This window comes from Macaca nemestrina, chromosome 3 (assembly GCF_043159975.1).
Source record: "Macaca nemestrina isolate mMacNem1 chromosome 3, mMacNem.hap1, whole genome shotgun sequence".
NCBI classification, from domain to species: Eukaryota; Metazoa; Chordata; class Mammalia; order Primates; family Cercopithecidae; genus Macaca; species Macaca nemestrina.
This window is the reverse complement of record NC_092127.1, coordinates 32,466,703-32,493,087: the sequence shown is the minus strand read 5'-3', so window position 1 is coordinate 32,493,087 and position 26,385 is coordinate 32,466,703. Positions and strand designations below refer to the sequence as shown.

The following is a 26,385-nucleotide window of genomic DNA, read 5'->3' as shown; positions in this document are numbered from 1 at the left end:
TAATAACAAAGCCAACATTTGTATGCTAGCTTAAAAAATATAACATCAATATATGCTCATAATTGGAGGAGAAGTGGAAATAACTTAAATGTATAATCACAGAAGGATGTATAAATACACTTAACTTGCTTTGTCAGTCAGTTTATCTTCGGCATTTTTGCTATCCACCTTTGAACACTGCCATCTGGCTCTTGTCTAGGAAATATATATATAAATATATGTTTATTCGGGTAAAGGATAGTCTCCTGGTACCTAAAGTACTGTTGAGGAAATATTTGTTTTACTTATTATATGAGGTATAGTGTTTTTAACCCAGCTATAATTTAGTAAATGTAACTAGTCTATAGAACTAGTCAAAGTATTAATTGTATTTAAAAAGCAATAACTAGAGTAACTGTGATATACTAATAATATACAATTAAATGATTTCCATGTTCAATAAAAATTGAGTAAATGTCAAGAGTGAAGATTCTAAGGGTGAATAGCAAAACTCAGTGGTAAGAACAGTGAGAAAATGAAGCAATCTAGCCAAGAACTTACCTTTTTGTGGACTTTTGTGATATGTCAGTGCTATTCTCAAACATTGGTGTTAGCCTATTTCTCTAATCTAAGAGCATTTTGATTACTAGAGAGAGTTCAGCATAAAATATAATTGTCCTTTTGTATCTGCAGGGGATTGGTTCCAGTATCCCTGCAGATATCAAAATCTATGCATACTCAAGTCCCCGCAGTCTGCCCTGTGGAACCTGTGGATACAAAAAGTTGACCCTCTATATCCACAGATTTTGTGAACACTATATTTTTGATCTGCATTTGGATGTAGATTCAGAACCTGCAGATACGAAGGGGCAACTGTATTTATTTTAAAAAAAAAAAGCGCATGTATAAGTGGACCAAACCTGTGTTGTAACTGTAATTATTTTGTATATTATAGGGAATTTATTCAAATTTCATAATTCAGAAATTAGTGACTAAATAATAATCTCTGTAGCATGTGGTCTATCTGAAGAACACATCATTCCTCTGTATTGTCTGAGCATGTTTGGTTAAGTTCAGCCAACAATTTGGGAATGTCTATCACTAGTAAATATTTGGTTCATGGTAATTGTGACCATTTTTTAGTTCTTGTTTGTGAATGTGACTTGGAGTCTATCTCATTGGAGGGATAAATTCCTTAGCATTTATAAGCCACTCTACTTGGAAACAAGATCTATAGGGAAGTCAAAAGCTAGTAATACCAGAGCATTTTTATAATCCATATGTTGTAGAATATTGTCTCTGTCCTGGTTAAATATTGGAGCAAGGATGGATTTTTATTTATTAGTCTTACAACTGATAACTTTCACAAGCCTGGTAGCACCTAAAATCAATCTGAGCTTTGATTCCTTAGCATAAAGTAACCAATCAAAAGTTCATTCCATGACATAAGCCTCATTATTTAGGCAACATTTTAGAGCCCTAAATGCTCAGGCTATCTGATTGTTTAATCAGATAACCATTCTCTCTGTTAGTTCTTTGTGACATAAGCAAATACCTCTTGTGGAAACTAGCAATTTTAAAAATATCCTTTGAAGAGATGTGTTTCATAAGTAGAAAGATTCTAAATACATTGTCTTCAATATTTATTCTTAGGTTGGTGAGACCAGATGCAAAAAAGTTTGTACTTCTAAGTCTGATCTGAGATCTAATGACTTCAGCATTGTTGGAAGCTTACCAAGAGATTTTGAATTATCCAATTATGACTGCTATGGAAAACCCATTGAAGTTAACAATGGACTTGGGAAATCTCAGGCTAAGAACAACAAGAAGCCTCCCCCTGCAAAACCTGTTATTCCAACAGCAGCAAAGCGAATTGATCTTTATGCAAGAGCATTGTTTCCCTTCTGCTTCTTGTTCTTCAATGTTATATATTGGTCTATATATTTATGATAAATCTTTTCCATTTGTACAAAATAAAATTCAATTTCATTGTGACCTACTCTATTCACAAATGCCAATCTGTGAGAACTTTTGAATTTTCATAGCAACATTGCATTTTGGATGCCATTTGATTGTAATAAAAATGTGGCACCTTAATTTTGAATGGCAGCATGATCATGTAATGTCTGTGCTCAAATAACGATGTATATATGTATAGTGAACATATTGCTTAGTAATAAATGAAGGACAAGCATACTACATAATATAACCCAAACAATTCTCTTCAGTTAGTGTAAACTGCAAATACTACAGATAATTCTGATAATAAAATGATATGCACGCTGAATCCTGCTATGGTTACCATTCTACCCTATGTAGTCTTTCAAATTTCCTTCCTTGTAACTTTCAAAGAAAGCCATCTTATTCTTGTAAAATTTTAGATGGTATTATCACAGATTTTAAAAAGTCGTATTACATATTGTTTAAACTTTGTAAGTAGGAATGTATCAATTATAATTATGCAGACTCTGTGGAGAAATAAAGTTCACAAAATATTAATTTATAAAATCAGCTCATTTTAAAGTGTGCTTGTGTTGTCAAAATATCAGATAGTAATACACAGTAAGCATTTTTAAACAAAGGGAAACCTATATTTATGTAACTGTATAATGAATTCTGACAAAATAAAAAATTAAAGATACCTTATTGACGAAATATTTAGCATAAACAAAATTCTATTTAATCCACCTTAAAACATAAATGTATTTTCATGGATTTCATTTGTTGGTACATATTACATAAAACATTGTGCCTTAAAATGAGTCGTACATATTTTAAGTTGGAATGCAGTAATAGATATATGATTTTACATCATTTTTGAGAAGCCATGGAAATAATAAGTTGAAAAAGAAATTCATAATTATTATAAGATTTTAACTTTTTTATTTTATTAAAATGTTTGCATATTTTAAGTAAAATTAAAAATGTTTTCTGAATTTATTTTTTTATTTGAATATTTTGGGATTAGTCACAAAATATTTAGAGATTAAGTAAATAATAGCCTTGTTTGTATTAGACTTCACTTCTACTTGTATTTTCTTTCTTGTTAAAAGTCTAGACAACTGAGATTTACTTACTTTGAACTTGTTCCAACCCAAAAGTAAGCACTAAGTCTCATTTTATGAGACCACCATTTCTTAATATCACATCCAGTGCACCTTTGTCTTTCTGCCATATCTGAAATAGAACTACTGTTAATTCACATAGATAAACATAAGACTAAAGAAGTATATTTACATTATCTGAAGAGTTTTGTTGCAGCTATGAGTTTGTGTGGCAAATTCGATAATAAAGTATTATTTATACAAATTGCCATATGTGATTCAGTGCTATTCAATTTATTGAAGGCTTGAATTTTTAAAAGATTCTCACTGATGACATTATTTTTAATGGGATATAATCGAATCCTTTGTAGTCCTTCAGCACCCTCTAGTTGTAAAGGTGACATCCGAATAATTTTACAGTGCTACAGGTAACCCTGTTGATGGACTTAATAATATCTTCTAAGACCCAGGACAAGAGCATTTTAATGGAACTGTGGTAAGAAAAAAAATATGAATATGATTTAAATCACTTAAAATGTTTACCTGTAATTATATTTGCTTTTAATCTGTTTCCTTTATTTTGGCAAGTTTCATTCATATTAGGGAATGTGAAGTAGATATAGAGTTTTAAGTGGAAGATGTACCATATTGAAGACAGATCTAATTATATAAAAATTTATTTGTGGAAAATGGTATAAGTGAATTCCTTTTCTGTAATATAATATTGTAGCCTCTTAAGACCAATTTTAATACCCAAGTATATATGAATAGCTATCCCAGGATTAAGTGTGTATGTGTAACTACAAATGAAACACTAGAAAAAGATCATAACAAAGAAGTACAATGAGTGTCTGCTGACAGTTGTTTTATAATTCTTCTGAAAGATTTAGTCACGGAACTCCAGAGTAGTTCTGATCTGTGTACTTTCAGTATTATATATTTCTGGGAGATTTGCAGAATATCTACCCGGAGCATCTGCTGATACCTCAGATTCAATGTCTTTAAAGTAAAAATAATCATCTTTTCAAAAATCAGTAGCTTCTTTCATTTTTTATTTCTGTTAAAACCATTGCTATTCCAGTTGCCCATGTTAAATTCATCTTCCTTTCTCACACAGTCTGTCCCTTTAAGTATCAAGTCCTATAAATTCTCCCTCTTATACCTATCACCTCCTCTCCATTCCAGCTGACACCATCCTAATTCAGTTTCTCATTCTATGTAATCAGGCTCTTTCAGCAGTCTACAGTCTCACTCTAGTATAACTCTATTTTTGAACTAACTTTGTAATTTTTACTTTTTAGTGCATAGATAATACCTGAATATGTTGAGTATTATAAAACAAACATGTATTTAGAGTCAGTACATAAAGTTGCTCTCCATTGCCTTTTTCCTTCAAACTATTCTGTCTCTCACCCAGAGGTCATCATTGTTTTGTATCTATTCAGAACTCATTCTACGCATTTTCAACATCTATCTAATTTTTAAATATAAAAGATAATGTAACATAATAAGATATTACCTAAATAGGATTTTACTTTATGTAGGGTTTTGTGATTTTTTTAATTTAACATGTCCTAGAGTTTTTTCCAGGTCCTCACCTGGGACATCGAGCTTCTGCTATTATTCTATAGGATTAATGTGTCTTAATTTAATTTCTTTTTAAGTAAAAACTTGGTTCGTTTTCCTCCAAACACAAAACAGAGTCGCAATAAATATCTTTGTGCACAAATACATATATTTCCATGAGGCTGATGCCGAAAGTGGAGTTGCTAAATTGAAAGATAAATAGTTATTAAATTCTGATAGACTCTGTCATTTTCTCTCTAAAAAGCTGCTAATGTAGCTTTTCACCATGATATGCCCAAATTCTCAGAGTAGTAATCTCTTAGTCTAAAGTTGTGGATGCATTACTTTTCTTTTTAAAAAAATCTTTTTTGACATTGTCTCGGACTTTCAAAAATATTGGAAAAAAATCTTGTGAAGAATTTCTGTGTACTCTTCATCTAAATTTCCCAAATGTAAATACTTTCTCATACTTGCTTTATGTTTCTCCCTCTACTCTGTGTGCATGAGATATTTTATTCTGAAATATTTAAAATTGCAGATATAATGTTTCTTTACCTCTACACATATTAGTGTTCCCCAAAATACAAGAGCATTTTCTTTCATAACCATTGTAGAACAAGATATCAATATCAGAAAGTTAACATTGGTAAAATGCTAGAATCTAGAGAATTAATCTGAATTTCCCAATTGTTCCACTGTTTTTGGCTGCTGTTCAGGATTCATTACAGGATCATGTTTAATTATCTGATGTTAATTTCTGTAAAATAGAGTTGTGATCGTGGCATTCTGCTCAAACGTCTTTAGTGTCTTTTGTCACACGAACTAAGTAAAAAAATCCTCTCTCGTATGAAATTATCCCTATTAAATGTTTAGCTTACCTTTGCAGATGTTTCTCACACTACTACTCTTCTCATATCCTAAACTCTACTCAAACTGATTTTGACTGTTTTATATCACATTTAGTAGTGATTGGAGTACTAAGTTGAGCCAGTTCCTTATCTTTGAAGTAAGTGGTTAATTTTACATTTCACGATTTCTTTCAAGTGGACCAGGCTTGGCTGTTAAGAGTCTTCAGATATTTATTTTAACTAATATGTATTTATTCAACATTAGGTACTTTTACTTTTTTATTGACACATAATAGATGTGCATATTTTAAGGACACGTGATAATTTGATACATTTTCATAAAATCAATTCAGGGTAATTAGGATATTCATCACCTTAAATATTTATCTTTTCTTTATGCTAAGAACATTAGAATTGTTCTCTTTCAGCTATTTAGAAATGTAAAATAGATTAATGTTAACTCTAGACACCCTATTGATCTATTGAATACCAGGTCTTATTTCTAACTGTATGTTTGTTCCCATTAATTAACCTCTCTGCACCCACTCCTCCCTGCTACCCTTCCTGGCTTCTGGTAACTAGCAATCTACTCTCTATCTTCATGACATCCACCATTTTGGCTCCAACATATGAGTGAAAATATGTGATTTTTTTAATCTTATGGTTTCATCTCTAGTGAAAAATGAAGTGAAAATATTTTCCATTACATATGCAGTCTTCAAATAAAGCTTCTTTAAAAGCACCTCAGTTATTATTTATACTACTGAAAATTTCCATTTCTATAAATAGGTATAAAATTTTAAAATATAAAGCCTAAAATGAGAAATAGTTTGAAATATTTTACAGCCTTTACTCAGTACTTACTTGATAGACTATTATTACCTTGCTTTAGAATAGCAGATTATTCAAATTATTTTTTAAATAATTCCATATGTTTGTGCAATATATTAATAATTTAGCATTCACTCCCAATTTTTAGTGAAGCTAATCTTAGCCATTTAAGAGATTAGGGTCAAGTTCTTTCAAAGCATCAGCCACATCACTGGAGTAATGCTTGAAGACTTTCATGTGATTAACATTAATGGAAAATATGGATGCCATAATTAAAATGGGTTATACTCTGTGTATGTACCTTATATGCATAAACTTGATCTTTTATATATTGATACACTTTGCATTCTTTCTACGTATGTATACAGATATATATTATATATACATTTACATCATTTTAATACATCCTTAATTAACAAGAACAATGAGAAAGTTTATGAATTCTATTCCAGTTGGATTTTCTGTATTCTAAAAATGTCATTCCAAATGTCTCAACTCATAACCAAAGCAGTTATTTCTAAATCGTCTGAGAGAATACAAAACAAGAAAATTGTAAATTAGTTAATATTTATTGGCTACTTCATATGTTAAAGGTTTGTGTTAGCTAAAAACTGAAAAGATGAATAGAACTTAGCTTCTGCTTTTAAATAATATATAGTCAATCATGTGAGAAGAAAGATACACTAAATATACAAATCGCTGTAATGTAAATCAGAATATAATACATATTATTTTAAAAACATAAGAAGAAACAAAGCTGTTTGTCTAAAAGAACAAAACCTGTTTTAAAAAAGAACAAAAATATTGTAATATGTCTAAAGGCAATTTTACAATCCATCACAGGATTTTGAAGCTAGAAATTTACTAAAAGTAAATAAAAATATGGATTGTAAAATGCAGAAACATTGCAAATGAAAAATCTTAAAGTGTTATTTGAATTTTATTTCCTAGTTAACATTGTTGAGAAAATAATGAGCAGCAAAGCAAGTTTTCCTTAGCTGATGAGGTAATGCACTTTAGCTAATGTTTGCTTCTTAACTAAAACCCACATCTGATCTTAATCCTATAACTTGAAACAATTTTCAGTAAATCCCAATTTGCAGCCTGCAGCAATTGCAGTTCAATTAATATCATTGACAGTGATGTGGCCAAAAGGAGGGTAGAACCACAATGGGTTAGCAAGAATTGCAGTCAAACTACAGGTCCTTTAACAATTACCTCACTGAATAGAGATTTTATTAGTCAATTAGCATTGCCTCACCCTATCCCATTGATGACACATAACAGAAACCCCTTTTTGTGAAATGGTAAACAAGATAAAGAAGCAAAAGATTTTAGTCCTTGAAAAGCTCAACTCAGTTTATTGGATATTCCCATGGGATGTAGTTTTAGGTGTTAGAGATGGAAATGTGGCAGAAGGAAAATGGCATTTAACAATAGTAAATACTTATCTGTTTCTATTTGAAGACTACAACCTCCCATTGTACAACTCCTGGAAATTAATGTTCTAAGGAACATGAATTTGGCATACAATGGCAACATCATATCTGATTGCTTTAGTAACAATCTCCAGCATTTTTTGTAAGTCTAAGTTAGAATCTGCAGGCTCGTCAGCTACAAAGATGCTCTTTAATTTATTAACTGAGAGAATATTATATGGAACTCATTAAGAGGGAATACCTAATAAATTCTGCCTTGGACCATTATAAAACCTCTTTCTAAACACAGCTGCAGTTTTCTGGTTCATTCATTTGTAGGCTCAAAAGCTCTTTCTTTCAAAAATAACTAGGCTCCACTCTGTCCACTGGCATCTTAGAAGCTTTCAAATTTTTAGATGAATTAATTTAAATATCCAAATATTTATGTAAATTTTTCTAAGAAATATTTGTGAAACATGCACCATTGCAAAATAAACTACGGATCTAAGCTAAGCCCAAAGCCAATATTACACGTAAACATGTAAGGAGGCAGGAGAAGGCAGTAGAAAGACTCTTGGATTGGAAGTGATAGTACCCGAGCTACAGTTTGGGGTTTGCCATTTAAACCTCCTTGCAAACTTTGTCAAAGAATATTTCTTATCTTCAGTTACCCTATTTTTAAAAAGGGAATAATATAAACAATTATTGATAATAATATATTATTAATGTAATATAAAAATAATGGATTATAATGTGTGAGTCTTTTATAGTGATTAAAGCAAGGACTTAGAAACAGCCTAGGCTAAAGTCTTCACTACTTTTATAAACCTTGGCAAATTATTTAAGATCTGTGAGCCTCAGTTTCCTCACTTATGAAATATATGTAATGATGACTACCTGATCACATGATTGTGAGAATTTAATATATTATCATATGTAAAGTGTACAACAGAGTTCCCAGTATGTTTATTACCTAGTTTTACCTCTTACTGCTACTGTCATTTCTAGCACCAAATCTGCTACTAATGATACTTCTTTTTTATTCTAAAATTTATTTATTAAAATAATGAGTGTTAGGCTATAAAACATGCTGACATTTTGACAACAGATGCATATTACCTCTACTCATAAGGCATTTTAGCATGCATAATCATTGATATCAATTTAGAATATAAAATAACTTAAGGATGGGTACAGTAGAAGGAACTAGAAAATACATGTGAAGATATTCTTGGTTGAGTAAAGGAGCCATTGAAATATTTACTTAGAGTCTACAATTAAATGTTAGTAATGCAATGTGGGTAATGCAATATAATAACATAGAAATTCAGACTCCACATATTCAAGGGTCATATTTTACATGTTAGAAAAATAAAAATAAATGAGAACATTTCTGAACTTTTGAAAGAAAGAATAAAAATAAGAAAAATTTCCTGGATATGTTAACCATGCAGTAAAAATGGAGCTTAATCTCATTAATTAATGCATGTATGACACTAATAAAAATAATTAATGCCCATAATAATTAGCCTAAAAACTCCATGATTCTGATTTTTTTCTAAAACATAGTGGGAATATTTTGTTATATTAAACAGAATTGAGGTGTTAATATACTTTATTGTATTCTAATTCTTTGAAGTTTGATAATCTAACTACTAAACTTAATGGCATTCCCAATTAATCAAACTATCCAATTAACACCATTTAGTATAAACGATAATGTGTTACATTCTGAACTCATACTTAAAATGATGAGGTTAAATTCTAACTGATAGAATCATGTTTAATTCTCCTTAAAGCAATATATTTTATATTATAGCCACAATATTTATCTATTTATTGAAGAAACAGTTGTTAAACACTTTACAAGTATAATGCTGAATAGACACTAAAGTAAAATTAAACTACTAAATTAGGAAGTTTCAACTACAGATACATTTTGATAGAGGAGACATGGAAAGAGGGTATCATAACTTCTAAAAGAGAAGAGGAATGAGTAGCTTGAAAATACTGCAAAACTTTGTCCCATTACTAGAATATTTAGGGTCTTTACAAGGCCTTCTGAAGCCACTGATTTTTTTTTTTTTAATTAAAGGGAAACTTCATTTTCTAATCAAAGGGAAAGGGAAGGTTTGTATGTCCTGTATAAGACAATTAATCAAAACTGAGACAAGCCCCAAAAGATATGGAAGAATTGTTAATGAAGGATTTCATTAAAAACATATTTGCTACACTTTGGGAGGCTGGAGGAGGGCTTGAGCCTAGGAGTTTGAGATCATCCTGGGCAACATAGGGAGACCCCCATCTCTACAAAAAATTGCAAAAGTTAGCTGGGTGTGGTGGTGCACACCTGTGGTCCCAGTCACTCAGGAGGCTGAGGCAAGAGGATCATTTGAGGCTGGGAGGTGGAGCAAGACCCTGTCACAGAAACACACACACACACACACACACACACACATTTGTTAGGTGTAATTTAATTACTTTATGTAAAGAGCATCAAAAATTAACCAAGACAGATCATTTGACCTGTGCTATAGAAAATGTCATTGAAATTTGACCTAAAGTATGTTAACCTCTTAAATTTTAGGGAGAAGTCAGTGAGTATTTTTTTAACATATAATTAGAATACATTTATTTTCCTGCTTTGGTGTGTATTCTACCTACAAAATAACAAGTTAGATTAGAGTGATGTAGGTGAACATATATGTTCATGTGTGTATATATTTATATGTTATATAGATGTATATATACACATAGCACAACATCATTGATTGGTATTCTATTTGCAACTAAGGCATACTATGTTTTTGCCCTTTTTGAAGTCTTGCAGGGTATCTATTTAATGTATATATGGAACAGTTTCACATTAAGGTTACATTAGGAGCTCTTTGAGAGAATGCCTAGTTAAAGATCAAATAAAATAAGAGTGTGCTAATTGATATGAACCAGATGGCCCATGCAGAAAAAATCTTAGTCTCAACAGATTGTTCCATTTATTTATTTGTGTGTTTATGCATTTAAAAACACTCTCATTCTTGTATATATCCCAGGCTCATTCTTCTCCACCTCATAAAATGACCTACACCCTCCCCCACATTCCCCTTCATTTCATACATCGAGAACAATTCCTGTTTGCTATGTGCCAAATGGTTCTGGAAGGAAGCGTACCCTGTTACCTCCCTACTCACCTAGTCTAGTTCTTTTAGATTTATACAAAATTCAGGCTAAAGCCTAACTCCTTCCGCATAGACCACATTACTCCTGTTCTCCAGGAGGCTTGGGGACATGCAGAATATCCTGTCTTGTTAGGATGTCCTATCCTGGCAAATATTCATGAGTTGCCACCTTTGATTACAGTCCAAATCACAACTCTTTTTTCACGTTTGTGGCCCACTTCTTCTCTAGTTCCTGTGTATCTGTATGTTTTCCTCTGGAATGCCTATGTCAGTATAAATCTTCACATCCCTAAGCTTTATGTATTCCATTCTTTCCTTTGCCTGGCCTGTACTTAATCAGAACTCTCCAAAGAACTGTTCAAGTTAGATATCAAACTGTGAAATAGATATTAAACTGTGTCTATTTCAAGCAGTCCCTGTTTATTTTCTCTCACCATATGTGGGATATGGGTCTTAAATTCACATTTTTCCTGCTACTTAATAATGTTCCCAGGTTATTTCTCTACTTATGCAAACTCCTTTCTTTTGATGATTGATCTACCTTTTTATTACACTTGTAAACATTCTGTGTAAGTACCGGTGTGTATGAAAGAGAAATAAAGAGAGCTAGGAAGAGGTGAGAGTGAAATAAGAAAAATTGTAAAGATAAGAATTACCCATATTTAAACAATGAGAATCAAATCACTTTAAATTTTTGTTATATTTAATTTAAACTTTGCTTATTTTTTTCAATAAGCAATTGAAAATATATATGTTGTCTCAGGTATATCTGAGGCTGTGATCACCTGCAATCATTTATCTTGGTCCTCTTCAATCACACCTAGAGTCATCCATGATTAGTTTGCTTGTATTTTAAAAAAATTAAAATATTTGAAAGAAAAAAAATATATAAATATTAGCATTTTTAAATTTACATAAATGATAAACTATATGTAGTACTCACAGTGTTCTTACAACTAGTCGTGTATATATGTACTCTATTCTCTCATATGCATGTATCATTTTATTTAATTAAGAATCTTTACCTTGTTCAAACATTTTTCATTATTTTAAACAAAGCTTCAATAAACAGCTTTGTGTCTATCTCCTAGTATTTATGTCTGAGTGATTTTATGTAGTAACTACAATTAGAATCCCTCTATCAAAAGACACACACATCAGCAATTTTTAAAAAGTTTAAGAAAAAAGGACCTGGAAAGGGCTTCGAGATGGCTGTGTAGAAGTATTTTCTACTTGCCTCCTCCACTAAGAAAAACCAAAATAGTGAGTCAATAGTCACACTTCAAATAGATCATCCAAGAAAGAACACTGGAATTCAACAGAGAGGTGTGAGGAAACTCCAAAGCAAGGAAGAAGAGGGAAGCCAGGCAGCCTCATAGGCCAAGACTGGCTGGCAGCCAGGAGAGGCTTCCCAGTACAGGGAAAGGGTGAGTGAGAGACTCCCAGAGGTCTACATTCTCGCCTTGCCTTGGACTTCTACAATCCTAGCCACAGGAGAGCTCCTTGACCTTGGACAATCATGGGGCCTTGAGTCTAACATAGAGAGCTTCCCAGAAACTGCCTGAAGGCATTGCTCCAGAGCTAGAGCTCACATTGGATTTCACAAACCCCAAATCCTAAACAGCAGTAGCATGACACTATTTTAAAAGCCCAGACCACAGTGGACTGCATCCGACTCTGCAACCAAGGCTGAGGGGACAGCCACAGGCAGCAAACCCAGTCCTCCATGAAGAGAGGTGACCTTGAATTTTCATGCATCCTGAGGACCAATTTCACTGCCTGCAACTGCCAGAGCTGCAGAATACTGTGGGCTAAGGTGCAAGTGAAGCCCATGTCGCATCCTACCCCACTGCCTACCTAAGGTTGATCCTAAAGAAAGCAAACCCACCCTTCCCAGTAACATTGTTACATTGCAGCTGCTGCCATCTGCACCTGAGCCTTCCACCAGCAGCTTGGCCCCTGCATACCACAGCTAGTGGTATTTGCATATATTTGGCTATTTCTATGCCTTGTTTTGAAAAATATCTATTCAGGTCCTGTGCCCATATTTTAAATTGGGTTGTTTGTTTTCTTGTTATGAAGTTTCTTATATATTTTGGATATTTACCACTTATCAGATACAGTGTTTGTAATATTTTTTCCCATTCTGTAGTTTGTCTCTTCACTCTGTTGGTGGTTTCCTTTGATGTGGCCACTGCTAATGTTCCCAGTACCTGAGCAAGCCATCAGAAGGTTCAAGACTTAGCCTGCTCGGACATGCTAATACTGGTGCCAGCATATACCACCCCAGGGCACAAGAACAGGCACCTTCAGTCCACTACTACCATCACCGAGGACTGAAGACAGGCCCATCCAGCCTCTCAGTCCCCAATAAAACTTCACCACAGTCTCCACTAACAACTGCACCCTAAGCCACCAAAAAAAAAAAAAAAAAAAAAAAAAAAAAAAAAAAAAAAAAAACCACAGACACAACTGACGCTGTTTATAGTCAAAGATGACACTATCCAAAGTGCCCTGCTCAACCAACACCATAGGAACATCTTCAGGAAAATGTCCCTCCTTCCAAAAGCAAATTCAAAAAATTGGAAGAAGCAACATTTACACGAGATGCGTAAATATCAGTGTAAAGATACAAGGAACACGAAAAAGAAACACAACAATTTCTTGGCAACAGATCCCAATTAAAAAGAAATTCATGAAATCCTAAAAAAAAAAAAAATTCAAAATGTTGATACTAAAGAAGCTCAGTGAGATATAAGAGAATTTTGAAAACAAAAACAAAAACCAGTGAGGAAAACAATTCAGGATAGAAATGAACAATTTATCAAAGAGAAATTCTGGAACTAAAGAATTTATGGAATGAAATATAAAATATATTTGAATGTTTCAACAATAGACTAGATCAAGGAGAAGACAGAAAATCAGATCTTGAAGACAGATCTTTTGAAGTAACACAGACAGACAAAAATAAAGAAAAAATAATAAAAAGAGAATAAGCAAAGCCTCTTTGATATAGAGGACACAAAAATGCAACCAAATGTTCAAATTACCGATGTCCCAGAAGGTGAAGTGAGAACAAAAGGTTTAGAAAATGTATTTGATGAAATAATAGATGAAGCCCCCCACCCACCGTCTTTTTTTGAGACAGAGTCTTGCTCTGTCACCCAGTCTGGAGTTCAGTGGTGCAGTATTGGCTCACTGCAACCTCCGTCTCCCTGATTCAAGTGATTCTCCTGCCTCAGCCTCCCTAGTAACTGGGACTACAGGCGTTTACCACCACATCTGGCTAATTTTTGTATTTTTAGTAGAGATGGGGTTTCACCATGTTGGCCATCTGGTCTCAAACTCCTGACCTCAGGTAATCTGCCCTCCTCAGCCTCCCAAAGTGCTGGGATTACTGGTGTGAGCCACCATGCTTGGCTGAAACCTTTTCAAGTCAAGCAAGAGATATAGACATTCAGATACAGGAGCCTAGGAGATCCTGAAGAAAACACAAAACAAAAAGAACTTTGCCATGACACATTGTAATGAGACTGCTATACACAATGACTGTACTAATTTATATTCCCACCAACAGTGAACAAAGGTTCTCTTTCTTCCACATCTTCACCAGCACTTGTTATATTTAATCTTTGTGATAATAACCATTCTAACAGACATGAGATTATATCTGATTGAGGTTTTAGTTTGTATTTCTCTGATTAGTGATGTTGAGCACTTATTGCATACCTTTGGCCATTTGTATATATTTTTTTGAGAAATGTCTATTCGGACCCATTTGTAAATTGGGCTTTTTTTTTTCTTTCTATTGAGTTTCTTATATTTTGGATCTTAATCACTTATCAGATACATTGTAAATATGTTTTCTATTTCTGCAGATGTCTCCTTTGATCTTATTTGATCTCCTTTTTTTCCTGCACATTCACCATAAAGGGAAATAATCTACGGTAGACTTGCTACTAACCTTTTCCTAGCCCTGTTGATGTTTTCTTTTGCTGTGCAGAGATTTTTCGTTTGATATACTCCCATTTGTCTATTTTTGCTTTTGTTCCTTGTGTTTTGAAGGTAATATCCACAAAATTATTTCCCAATTCACTGTAGTAGAGTTTTTCTTCTATGTTTTCTTCTAGTAGTTTTACAGTTTCAGTTCTTACATTTAAGTTTTGAATGAATTTTCTGTTTTTTAAATATGATATGAAATAAGGGTTTAATTTTATTCTTCTGCATGTAGATACCCAGTTTTCCCAACACCACTTATTGAAGAGACTGTCCTTTATCGTGTGTGACCTTGACATTGCTGTAAGAAGTCAATTTGCCATAACGTGTGGGTTTATTTCTGGGATCTCTGTTGTTTCCCTTTGGTGTCTGTGTCTGTTTTTATGTAGTACCATGATGTTTTGATTGATAGTTTTGTGGTGTATTTTGCTCAAGATTGCTTTGGTTATTCAGGGTTTTTTGTAGTTTCATTTAGAATTCTCTTTTCTATTTCTGTGAAAAATGTCATTGGAATTTTGATAAGGATTGTATTGAACTTGTAAATAGTTTTGGCTGGTATGGACATTTTAACAATATTAATTCATCTAATTCATGAACACAGAATATTTTTTCCATTTATTTGTGTCTTCTTCAATTTCTTTCATCAATGTTTTATCATTTTCAATATACAAGTCTTTCACCTCCTTAACTGAATATATTTCTACATATTTTATTTTATTTTTATATTTTGATAGCTAGAATTAATGAGATGTTTTATTGATTTCTTTTTTAGATCACTGCTTGTTAGTGTATAGAAATACTATTGATACTTGTATGTCAATTGTGTATACTGCAAATTCAGTAAAGTTGTTAGTTTTAACACTTTTTGGTGGAGTCTTTAGGGTTTTCTATATTACAGATGTCATCTACAAACAGGGACAATTTAACTTCTTCCTTTCCAATTTGGATGCCTTTTACTTCTTTCTCTTGACTTATTTCTCCAGCTTAGAAGTTGTTTTGTTCAGTAGGGCACTATGTACTCGGGTAAATTTTATGAGTTCATGCACATCTGGAAATGTCTGTTTCTCTCTTAAATGACTGTTTAACTGAGCATAGTATTTTAAATTTAAAGTTATTCTCCTTCTTGTTTCAGATGAAATGTATGATATCAGTCTAGGTCTTATTTTTGTGTAGGCAATCTGCCTTTTCTCTCAGTAGCTTTTAGGAAAATCTTTTTACATGATAGGCTAAACTTTGATTAGATAGATTTATTTTAGTCAGCCCATGTCAACACTCTTTAGATTTTTAAACCTGAAGGATTTTGTCTTTCTTAGATCGGGGAATATTTTTAGTTATTGTCTTTTAAATTATAACCTCACCATCATTTTATCTATCCTCTCTTTCTGAAACTCCTACAATCCTCTTAATCTCTTCACTTTTAAAAATTATCCAGTATCAATCTTTAGTAATAATTTCCATGATACCAATAATGACAAAGCACACAGAAGCAGAGGTTCAGAACTGCCAGCAGTATTCCTTTCTTGATGCATTAGGGTGTATAGTGGACTCACTTTTACGTATCAGACCTCTAAATGAAGTACATGATCTTATAATTTACCAGACAGAAGCTTACTTGGTCATGAAACATTTTCTTTTTATATTATAACAGTTGCATGGCTTGCATTACATTTTCCAGGGAGTCATGAAATTCATATACTTCATGTTTGTTTATGATGATGAATTCTAGACAGACTAGGTGTATCCTCCTAACAACATTCTAAAGATAAGGACACTTGCTGCTAAAGTGTTTGCCAGCAAATCTTCCACTAGCATGTTTACCAGAAGATTTTATCTCCTTTTTTTTTCCTGCACATTCACCATAAAGGGATGTAATCTACTGTAGGCTTGCTACTAACCTTTTCCTTACCAGTCCACCTTCTGCCCTCATTTGACATCTCTTTGATGCATACTTATCAGGAACTCTTTATAATTTTTCTTTTTTAATTTTATGGACTATTTTATATTAAATAATAAAGCTCCTAAGCCCCTTAACAACCAGAATTTGAACAATTTAGTGTGTAGAAGGAATTTGCTCTATAAAGCATGCTAACTGTAACCATATCCTTTCACGGTTCTTTGATTTTTTTTTCTAACTCACCCTTTTAACTCCAGCATCAGGAGTTATTTAAACATTTTTAAAAGCACGTGTTGGTGAAGGCATTTCAAATGTTTTAGGGGTAAACTTACAATTATTTTTCTAGAAAACCTGTTATAAAAGTTTTTATATCACGTGGCCTTTTGAATTTGCCTCTCAAATGTTTCTCTCATCCTGGAGATCATCATTATGTACTTAATTCTACCTATAGACCTACACATACTGTCTTACCTGTAGTGCTGTTGCAGATAAATAAAAGGGATATATCGCACACTAGCCATCAGTAAAATGATGGTATCAGTCTCCATCCATTCCTAACAGAAACCATGTTTTATATAGCGCATACACTCAGAGCAACTGGGGTAGTATTTAGAGGCCTTTATTCAGTAAATTGTGGATTCTCTCTGGTCTGTGGACATAACCATGTTCACATGTTACAGTACAGATTTTCACAGAGCCTGATGCCAAGGGTCATAGTGTATTGTACTGTTTATTTATCTCTTCAATCCTAACTAACTGCATCATAGCAATGCCAATGTCTCTTTTAATTCACAGAACTGGACCATTAGAGAACAATAAGGGCCAACAGTCCTGTAACATTTCAGCATAACTTACCCTAGCCCTCAATCACTTCTTCTAGAACTAAACTTTAAATACATCAAATTCCATTGTAATTAAAAGTCTTTCCTGGGTGATGGTATCAGTTCTTTGTCATCACTGTTGAGAGGTACGGAGTTTCATTAGAGTAATTATTCAATTATTCATGCTATTATAATCTAAACACAATAAACTGAATAATAGTTGGAGCAACCTACAGGTATTTTGAGTAGTCAGGATGCTCCTTTTCCCATATCGCACTGGTGGAGTTGTCAAGCAGAGCTCATGTATCAACAAGCATTCAATTCTACTTCTCTAGGGAAAGTAAGTTCAGGGTCTCCCCCATTGTCCACAAAATCAGCCATTTGTCAGTGCCAGATATGAGAGCATTTGGTAAGATATTATTCTCTTGTTTTTAGTTACTCTTGTGGAAATACTATGATTGCGCTCCTTTCTGGGATTGTGAATCACTTACGAGTTCCTATTCCACTTACTATCATTTCTCCTTGTTTTCATTTATTGTGCCTCCTGGTGGACTTTCTGACCCGAATGTGCTATTCACCTATAGGGCTGGACATAGTAGCAGCCTTGCTAATTTCCCCATTTACCCTATCTGTAAGCAGATCTTGCAGAAAATGACAGATAAAGGATGATGGCATTGTTGCTGCCATGTGGTAATGATAGTACATTCATAGCTAGCCCTAATTCTTCACCACCTCACACACTCCCATCTCTTGATCTGAGAAGTCTCTCCAGTAGGGTTCTTGCCTTACTTCTTTTCACAGACAATGTGAGGACCAAATCATTTACACATCCAAGCCATTTGTTCAAGATGTCCCCATTGCCTATATTGAATAATAAATATTCATATTGCCTATTTCCAAGAAAATTTTGAGATGTTGTAGGTCCATATACTATTATGTTTCTTTCCCATTTCTTGGTTATCGGCAGCAGGAAAGTACATAATTTTTTTTCAAAAGAAATATATCCTGGTGGCCTGAAATGGTAGAAAATTTGTTGTTCCCAAATTTTAGTTGTTTTCTCTAAGGTTGTTTTTCATGTAGAATAAGAAAAGCCTAGAATGAAATCTGTGTCAATCCCAGTTAAACCTGTTTATGCTCTTGGGGCCATTGGTTGAAGTCTAGTGTAATCAGCTTTGGAGGTATTGATTCCATTCCTATCGACAGTAGGCAGTTTTTATCTCAATAGCCATTTCATCAGGTCCTAGAAGAGAGGCACATGACCTCTCTCAGGCTGTGAGTACATGTCCTGAACACACGCATGTCCACTTATTTATGAACTCATGAGCTAACTAGGCATCTACTTTTATTTTCCAATCCCTCTCTTATCTGACAACAGCATTTTATTGGTGGGCATCTATATGAACCAGTTTAATTCTTCCTCTAAATTCCTGTAGAGAATTCCATATCCGAATGCTGTGTACGTAGTATTTATTATTTTTTTTTTATCATGCAGTCATCTATAGCCCATTTGCCTGATTGTATAGCAAGCCCTTTGGCTACAGCTCAAGTGTATAAATATGCAAACACCCTTTAGAGGGTCTCAGCCTAATTCCTCTTCCACTTTTAATTAACTGCTCTCAGCAATTTTCCCTTGTGAACTTGCCCTTCCTTTCTTTCATCAAAGTTTTACCACCCACTGGGCATATTGTGGCTGCTTTCCAAATAGCAACATGGCTCTAAGATTGGGAACTCCCACCAAGTGACCAGAAAGCCCGCTTTTCCTCAGCTGGGAGAGTATGAGGTTCTGCCTACATAGCATTGGAAGCAAAGAGTTCCTCTGAGGTCACAAGGTCTATGTGCAGTGAAGCTATCTATTCAGGTACATGTGATATACCCCATTGAACTCTCTCACCCACTCCTTGTCTTCTTGCTGTTCTTAAATATATCACTTCCATTTTAGGAGTAATCTTTGCTGTACAGCTCTTTCTCTGTTAGAATACTTCTGTGACATCACCTGAGTCCTAATCGGTATTTCTGGCCTTAGCGTTATCTGACCCCTTTTGTGGTGAGTGACATTTTGATTAACATCCAATAACAAGCCAACAATTGTCTTTCAAGTAGACTAGAATTAACAGCTGTCTTAGGCTGCTCTCAGATCCAGAACCTAAGAAACTTTTGTTGGGTAGATGTATTCAAATTTTCTAACTTGTTCAGTCTGTGTGTATTCTGGTTACAGACATTTCTAATGTAATTTGAGCAGTTAGGTCTTCAGAGCTCAGTAGGGCTGCTTGTCACACCACTCTCTGCAACTCTTTTCATCATTGTTTCTGCTCAGAGGTCAATTCCCATTTAGATTTCTTCCTGGTGATTTTGTGACTAGGAGCCCACAGGATTATTAGATGAGGTTGATTTTGCTAAAACTCAAATAGTCCTGCTAATCACTGAGCTTCTTGTTTATTGGCAGGATCTGTGAGAAATAATTTCTTAGAAAACAGATTTCTTGTGGTTTTAGAAATCCCCCAAAATTCCACAGACCAGGCTAAATCTGAATTCATCAGCCAGCCTCTATTGGTTTAGCCCTTAGTTTCTCCTGAGATTTCTCATCTGAGGAAACAATTATAGTTTAGGAGTTTAGTTTAGTAGTTTAACTTATTTGTGAAGGTTTTCAGATCCTTCTTTACACTATTGTATTGTGCTGGTAAATTAAAATATTCCTATAGCAAAACTGAAAGTGTATACTCTGTTCCAGGAGAATGCAAACTATTCTGGCTGGACTTCAAAATTGAGATTGGAAAATTAGGTTCTGGCCAGGTACATGGGAGCATATGAGCCTCCCTTTTCCTGTTGTACTTCCTGCATAGCCTTGGCATATCAGGTATACTGAATGAATCAAAAGGTTCACTATATGTAATTCTAAATTGTCTACTGTTAACCTTCAGGAACTATCTGCCTAATATACTATCTAGACAGGATCAATAAAAGATGAGTTAGTGGGAATCACTTCTCTCATTTCCTTAATCAGAACACTGATATCTCATCACCCTTCTGGATTTTTATATTGCTTAATGTTTTTTACTGGGGAGAGCTCAGGCAATTCCAAAGTTCACATTTACTGTGGCCAATTTAAATTGGGCCGACGGTAGGCTTAGTTTATACTCCTTGTGAAAAACATACCTTTTTCTCATTCACACATAATATCTCTTCCAGTTATGCATGTAGTTAAAGACAAGAAGGCCAAAGAAGAATCTGTCCAGCCTCAATTTCTAGTTTGTAGTTTCATCCATACCTTGTTTTCCTTCACTAAGAGTCTCCGTATACTCCCATTTTCAACCTTGGGACTTACAGAGGACCATCCTGGTCCCCAGTAAGTCTAACTGTTTTGAGCAGGGAAGCTTCAGCTTGTGCTCCACAGGGATCAGGTTGAATCTGGGACTTCCCCTGAAGTAACACCCTTCCTGGGATCACTCCCCTTCTGTAGCCAGCTTCTGTCACTCCTTAACTGGTTTCTGCCAGGGGTACTTTATAAATCATTTGCATTTGAATCTTTGGCTCAAGTTCTGCTTGTAGGAAAGTCTGGCTTAGGATACCTGGTTAGTAATCTCCAACTGCTGTCATCTTTCTGAGTAAAGTTTATGTCTTAGAAGAGAAATGGCAAATAGGTGACATTTCGCTATCAGGCTTCCCCCACTCCCACTGCTGCCCCTTGTTAGGTGCATTGCACATATGCTGGCACTGTTCCTGCTGAGCTCACACATGGCTTCAGAGTTCTCTACAATGTTCTCCAAAAAGTTACAGATCATCCTTAAATGTTTTAACTTCTAAACCTCAATGTAAAAACAATAACAACAAATAGTAATAGCACTTTTAATCACTCAATCTCCCACTCTTAGTGATCTACAGAATTTCATGTATAAATCAGATTAAATCTATGTTATATTCTTACTTAAAAGTGAGTATACACCGACATTTTATTCCCCAGTAATGAGTTTTAAAGGAATGCTCCAGCCATGTAGTCAGAGACTAAGAGCATAATATTTTGTTGTATGGATCATATTGGAGTTATCTTGGAATAGTCGTGGGTTTACTTGAAGTGTGTCTATCGCTCGAGTCTGAAAGTGAGTGTATTAAAAGATGTGGATTTTTTTCCTTCTGTTCCCAGAAACAATAACAGCTTCAAATTGGTTTCTCTGACAACAATTCTTTAAAGGACAGTTCTCTTTCCCTTTTTGTCGTCATGTCTCTGTTTAATTGTTCTTGTTTCTTATCACAGTTTGTAACTATTTTGTTAGGTTATAAATTAACTTATTATCAGTGTCTCTAGTTATAATGTAAAATATATTAAATAATAGTTTCATAAAAACAAGGACCACAGTCTGACTTGTTTAACACTGTATCTCCAACAGTCCCTTGCCTTGCTAAGAGGAAGAATTCAATAAACATGTGATGAACAATTTAACAATGAATCAAAGAATAGAAAGAGGCCTGTATGAGGGATGATCTGCGAGGTAGATGGTACATGTGAGTCAGAAATTGAGGATCACATCTTCTTTCTCATTACTATGATTTTATTATGCATTTATATTCTAGAACAGTGGATCACATATGGTTTTAGGAGTTAGATGCAATTTACTTTTATATCCTCGTCTATCACCTACTAGTTCAGAGTTGCTTAAAATATCAGGACTCAAGTTTGTTAATGTCTAAAACAATGTTATGCCTAAGAGAGTTGCCATGAAGATAAAAGGAGGTGAATTTTTAAAACCTCCAGCGTCTGGAACATAGTAGGTATTCAGCAGAGACAGTATTCCAGAACTTTCAAAATGCAATATGTTTTCCTTTATATATTATAAGGACAAATGGAGGAAAGTATTATTACTCACATATATAACACAATTATACTCACTTATGGGAACACATAGCTTATATGAAGAATGAAATTTTGGCTCTAATATGAGACATTAAAATTGGATAGCTTCTTGTCCATCATTCTCCTAGACAATTTCAAGACTGATGATCAAGACTTGCTGTTCATATTCCTTAGACTCCTTTCCTGTACAATAATTTTAAAACATACTGAATTTGAAAAGCTGCTTTAAAATTTTAATGGTCAAACGTAAATAGATGATAAATGGAAAATACCATTTAAAGAACGTCAGAGGTGGGATGCCCTGTGATGTGAGTAACTCCTTCAAACTCAAATTCTTTTGCTAATCTATGGAGAAACTGAGCTCTATACATGTTATTCCAGCTAATCTTGGCCTTCTCTTCATGTCTTGCCTGGATCATGATTGGAAAATAGGTAGTATAACTGTTTTTTAAACTATGTCTGCATTGCAGAAAATGCTGTTTGAGAAGTTTGGACTTTTTAGTATTACCCTTACCTATTTGGCCTTTCATTAATTCCCTATCTATTTGCTTTTTCATTAACTCTAAAGATTGCTTAAAAGCCAGGTGTTTTCTTTTTGATTGTTTGTTTTGTTTTTTGTTTGTTTGTTTTTTGTTTTTGAGACAGAGCCTGGCTCTGTCACTCAGGCTGGAGTGCAGTGGCACGATCTCGGCCCACTGCAACCTCTGCCTCCCAGGTTCCAGCCCGGCTAATTTTTGCAGTTTTAGTAGAAACGGGTTTTCACCATGTTGGCCAGGCTGGTCTCAAACTCCCGGCCTCAGGTGATCCACCCACCTGGGCCTCTCAAAGTGCTTGGATTATAGGTGTGAACCACTGCACCTGGACAAAAGCCAGGTGTTCTTAAAGATTGCCTTTGCTTGAGTCCAGGATTGTTTTCATCCTCATATAACAACATTTATTTTTTTCCTCTTATTTGTTTCTACATTAAAGAAGGCTTTAGTGTTTTTACAGAGCATTTTGACTAAGTAAGGTTTTGTTCTCTGTCTTTACTATTTGGAATTGAAAGAAGGATATTATTTTAGTGTTTTGAAATATGCCAACTGCGGGGGAATTTTAATTATTGGTGTCAGCTGGATTGTAATATTGATTGAAGGTATAATAACAAATAGAGAATATGATTTCCACCCTCAATTGTAAGGAAGGTCACGGTACCCTTATTTTGCTAAGTGAAATTCAATCTGACTCTATGCCCTCACTTTCTCAGGGTGGAGAGAAATTCAATTTGGTCATATTTTGAGGGATTATTCCCCTTCTTAGGGTCACATGACAAACTAGAGAACTTTGTAATGCCTAGAATACAGGAAGAAGAACTACATTCTGCAGGGCATCAAGTTCTTGACAAGATGCTCATTTTCTGAGCCATGTGATTATCCAGATGTGAACAGCTCAGTCCTTCCATGAGAAACATGAGCAGAATCCTAACCATACCATGGTTGTTGGCATTCTCCATCTCTCCAAGCATCCACGTGCCGCCCCATCTTAGGTCCCAGTGGCTCTCAAGTCCATATTTCTCCATGTCTTATGAAGAACCACATCCCCCACTACTCTGAAGGAAAAAGAACAAATCAAAACCAAAGTAAACAAAACACCCATCTCTATTCTTCACCTCAAAGAAATTTTCCAGAAGTTGAAGCTCCTTTAGTTTTAACATTCTGTTAACTTCAGAACCACACCCTTTCATTTACGACCATTTAATTTAAAGCCTCTTATATCTGACCCTAGAAAAAGAGAATCCTTCTGCCTCTAGGACTCAAAGCCCAGCAAAACATTTCAAAAGGGCTCAACGTAAGAAGGAAAATAGTTCTCATTCTTTAAAATTATTTATAAGAGCAGGATCAAAACATATTATTTGAATCTATAAATTTTCTAACCACTAATGGTACCAGGACTTCTCGCCACTAAAAATATGCTCTGTAATGCATTCCAGTGGAAAGCAGTGTTTATAGTGCACCCGATTTAGACTTGTGTGTATAGTCAGACAGGGGTATTGTTCTAAAATTAATAATGAGTTGTAAGATTGTATACATTTATAATTAATTTTTCAAAACCTTGGGTAGTTGGTGAGACTTATTTCAGGTTTCTTTTTTTTATTTCTGTAAGTAGCTTTGATCCTTGCATGCAGTACAATGTACTCTAACTAGAATTTTTGCTTTCATATTACCATCTGAAAAATATCTTTTGGTTGCAACTTTAACACATTCCTCATACATGATATAAAGTGCAACAATATTTTATTGGTAGCATACCAGTCAGTACACTGCTATTTAAGTTCTGAAAAAAGTAGGCAAACGAAAAACAGCAGGACAAGAAAAACAAACTTTGTGGTCATTTTGTGATAATATAATAAAATTTTGCTCATTCTGATTTTTTAAAAAGTAGCTATCTAACCATGATATATTTTAGCATAGTTGCACAAAAAAACCTAATTACTGTTGCCAAAAGGAGAATGCTGAACAATGATGTTTGTGGGATGAAATTCTTTTATGGAACTCATTAGCAGTATCAGACACAAAAATATTTATGATGTTATAAAACTGCTGGAAAAAGAAGACATTCTGTATAGTTCAGGGTTTATTTGGACCTCAAACTACTTTTATGACCTTGAAATTCTCCCAGGTTGTCTGTGTGGTAGCAAAGGATGCTATCCCATGTGAGTTCACAGAGTTTATACAATGTGCAACACCTTTGAAATGTGACTGAGAAACCTTTCAATGTATTGGATTACTCAATATAATTTGCTATGAATGCTATATTCAATCTACATAGCAAAGTTACACTGAAGGTTTGGACAAGGGAGAGGTTTATGTCCTAGTAATACAACCTTGAATATCAGACCTCCATTTTAAAAGTAAATAGTTTATGAATGCTATATTCATAGCAAACGATAATAAGTGATCAAATCCATTTAAAGTCTTCTCAGTCTAGAGAAAAGGTGTTGCTGTATGAAGTCATAGAATTTCTTCTTTATTACATTTAGCCTTATCCTCACCCCCCTTTTTTATCTACTCTAATGGACATACTTGTTTTTCTGTTTAGCATCTCTTTCTTCTTCCTCCTAATTTTGAAACAATACTGACACATTTCACTAACTCCTAGCTGTAGTGGTAGGTTCCACATATAATCACTGCACTTTTTTTGCCCTGTTGTAAGTATTGGGTTAGGACTAGCCACGTAAACTATGCAAGCCAGCTAGATACACTTTAGGACGTGTAGTTGGAATACTGTAGCCAGAGTGCTTTCTCTCCAACTGGTGTAAACACCAGTTGCTACAACCGTAAGAGGAATTAATGTTAACCTTAGATTAAAACTTATTTTAAAAAGTCAGAGTGATTGGGGTGAATTGGATCAGTAAAATTCTGCCATAACTCTGGAATTCTAGTTATATCAGTTAACACATTTACGTTATTGTTAAGGCAATTGGAGCTGCAATTTCTCTTGTTATTTGCATAAAACTTCACAGACTTAGCAACCAAATTATCCTTTTTAGAAAAGGAAACATTTATTCCTTCCTGCCTTATCCAAGTATAAAGACTTCTGTACTGCCATAATAAAAATGACTAAATTTTCCCTCAGGCTTCACTCTGCAATAGTTATACCATTATTTATTTTCCCCTTTGAAAACAGATTTACTAAAATATGTGACAGGTTGTAGGCATTGCCCTGAGTATCCAAAATGTAGGTAGTAAGTGCTTTCTTTCTTTCTTTCTTTTTAATTATACTTTAAGTTCTAGGGTACATGTGCACAACCTGCAGGTTTGATACATAGGTATACATGTGCCATGTTGGTTTGCTGCACCCATCAACTCATCATTTACATTAGGTATTTCTCCTAATGCTATCCCTCCCCCAGCCCCCCACCCTACAACAGGCCCCGGTGTGTGATATTCCCCGCCTTGTGACCAAGTGATCTCATTGTTAAATTCTCAC

General features: G+C 34.3%; 1 protein-coding gene across 2 annotated transcripts in view; it reads left to right on the top strand.

The window, feature by feature from the left end:
* LOC105488622 (glycine receptor beta) overlaps nt 1-8,041 on the top strand; it is a 95,711-nt gene extending 87,670 nt beyond the window's left edge. For both annotated transcript variants that reach the window (XM_011752843.2, XM_011752844.2), the window contains exon 10: nt 1,633-8,041. In XM_011752843.2, coding sequence (XP_011751145.1) covers nt 1,633-1,929 — 297 coding nt within the window. In that variant the 3' untranslated portion in view covers nt 1,930-8,041. The remainder of the gene's footprint in view (nt 1-1,632) is intronic.
* The last annotated feature ends 18,344 nt before the right edge of the window (nt 8,042-26,385 follow it).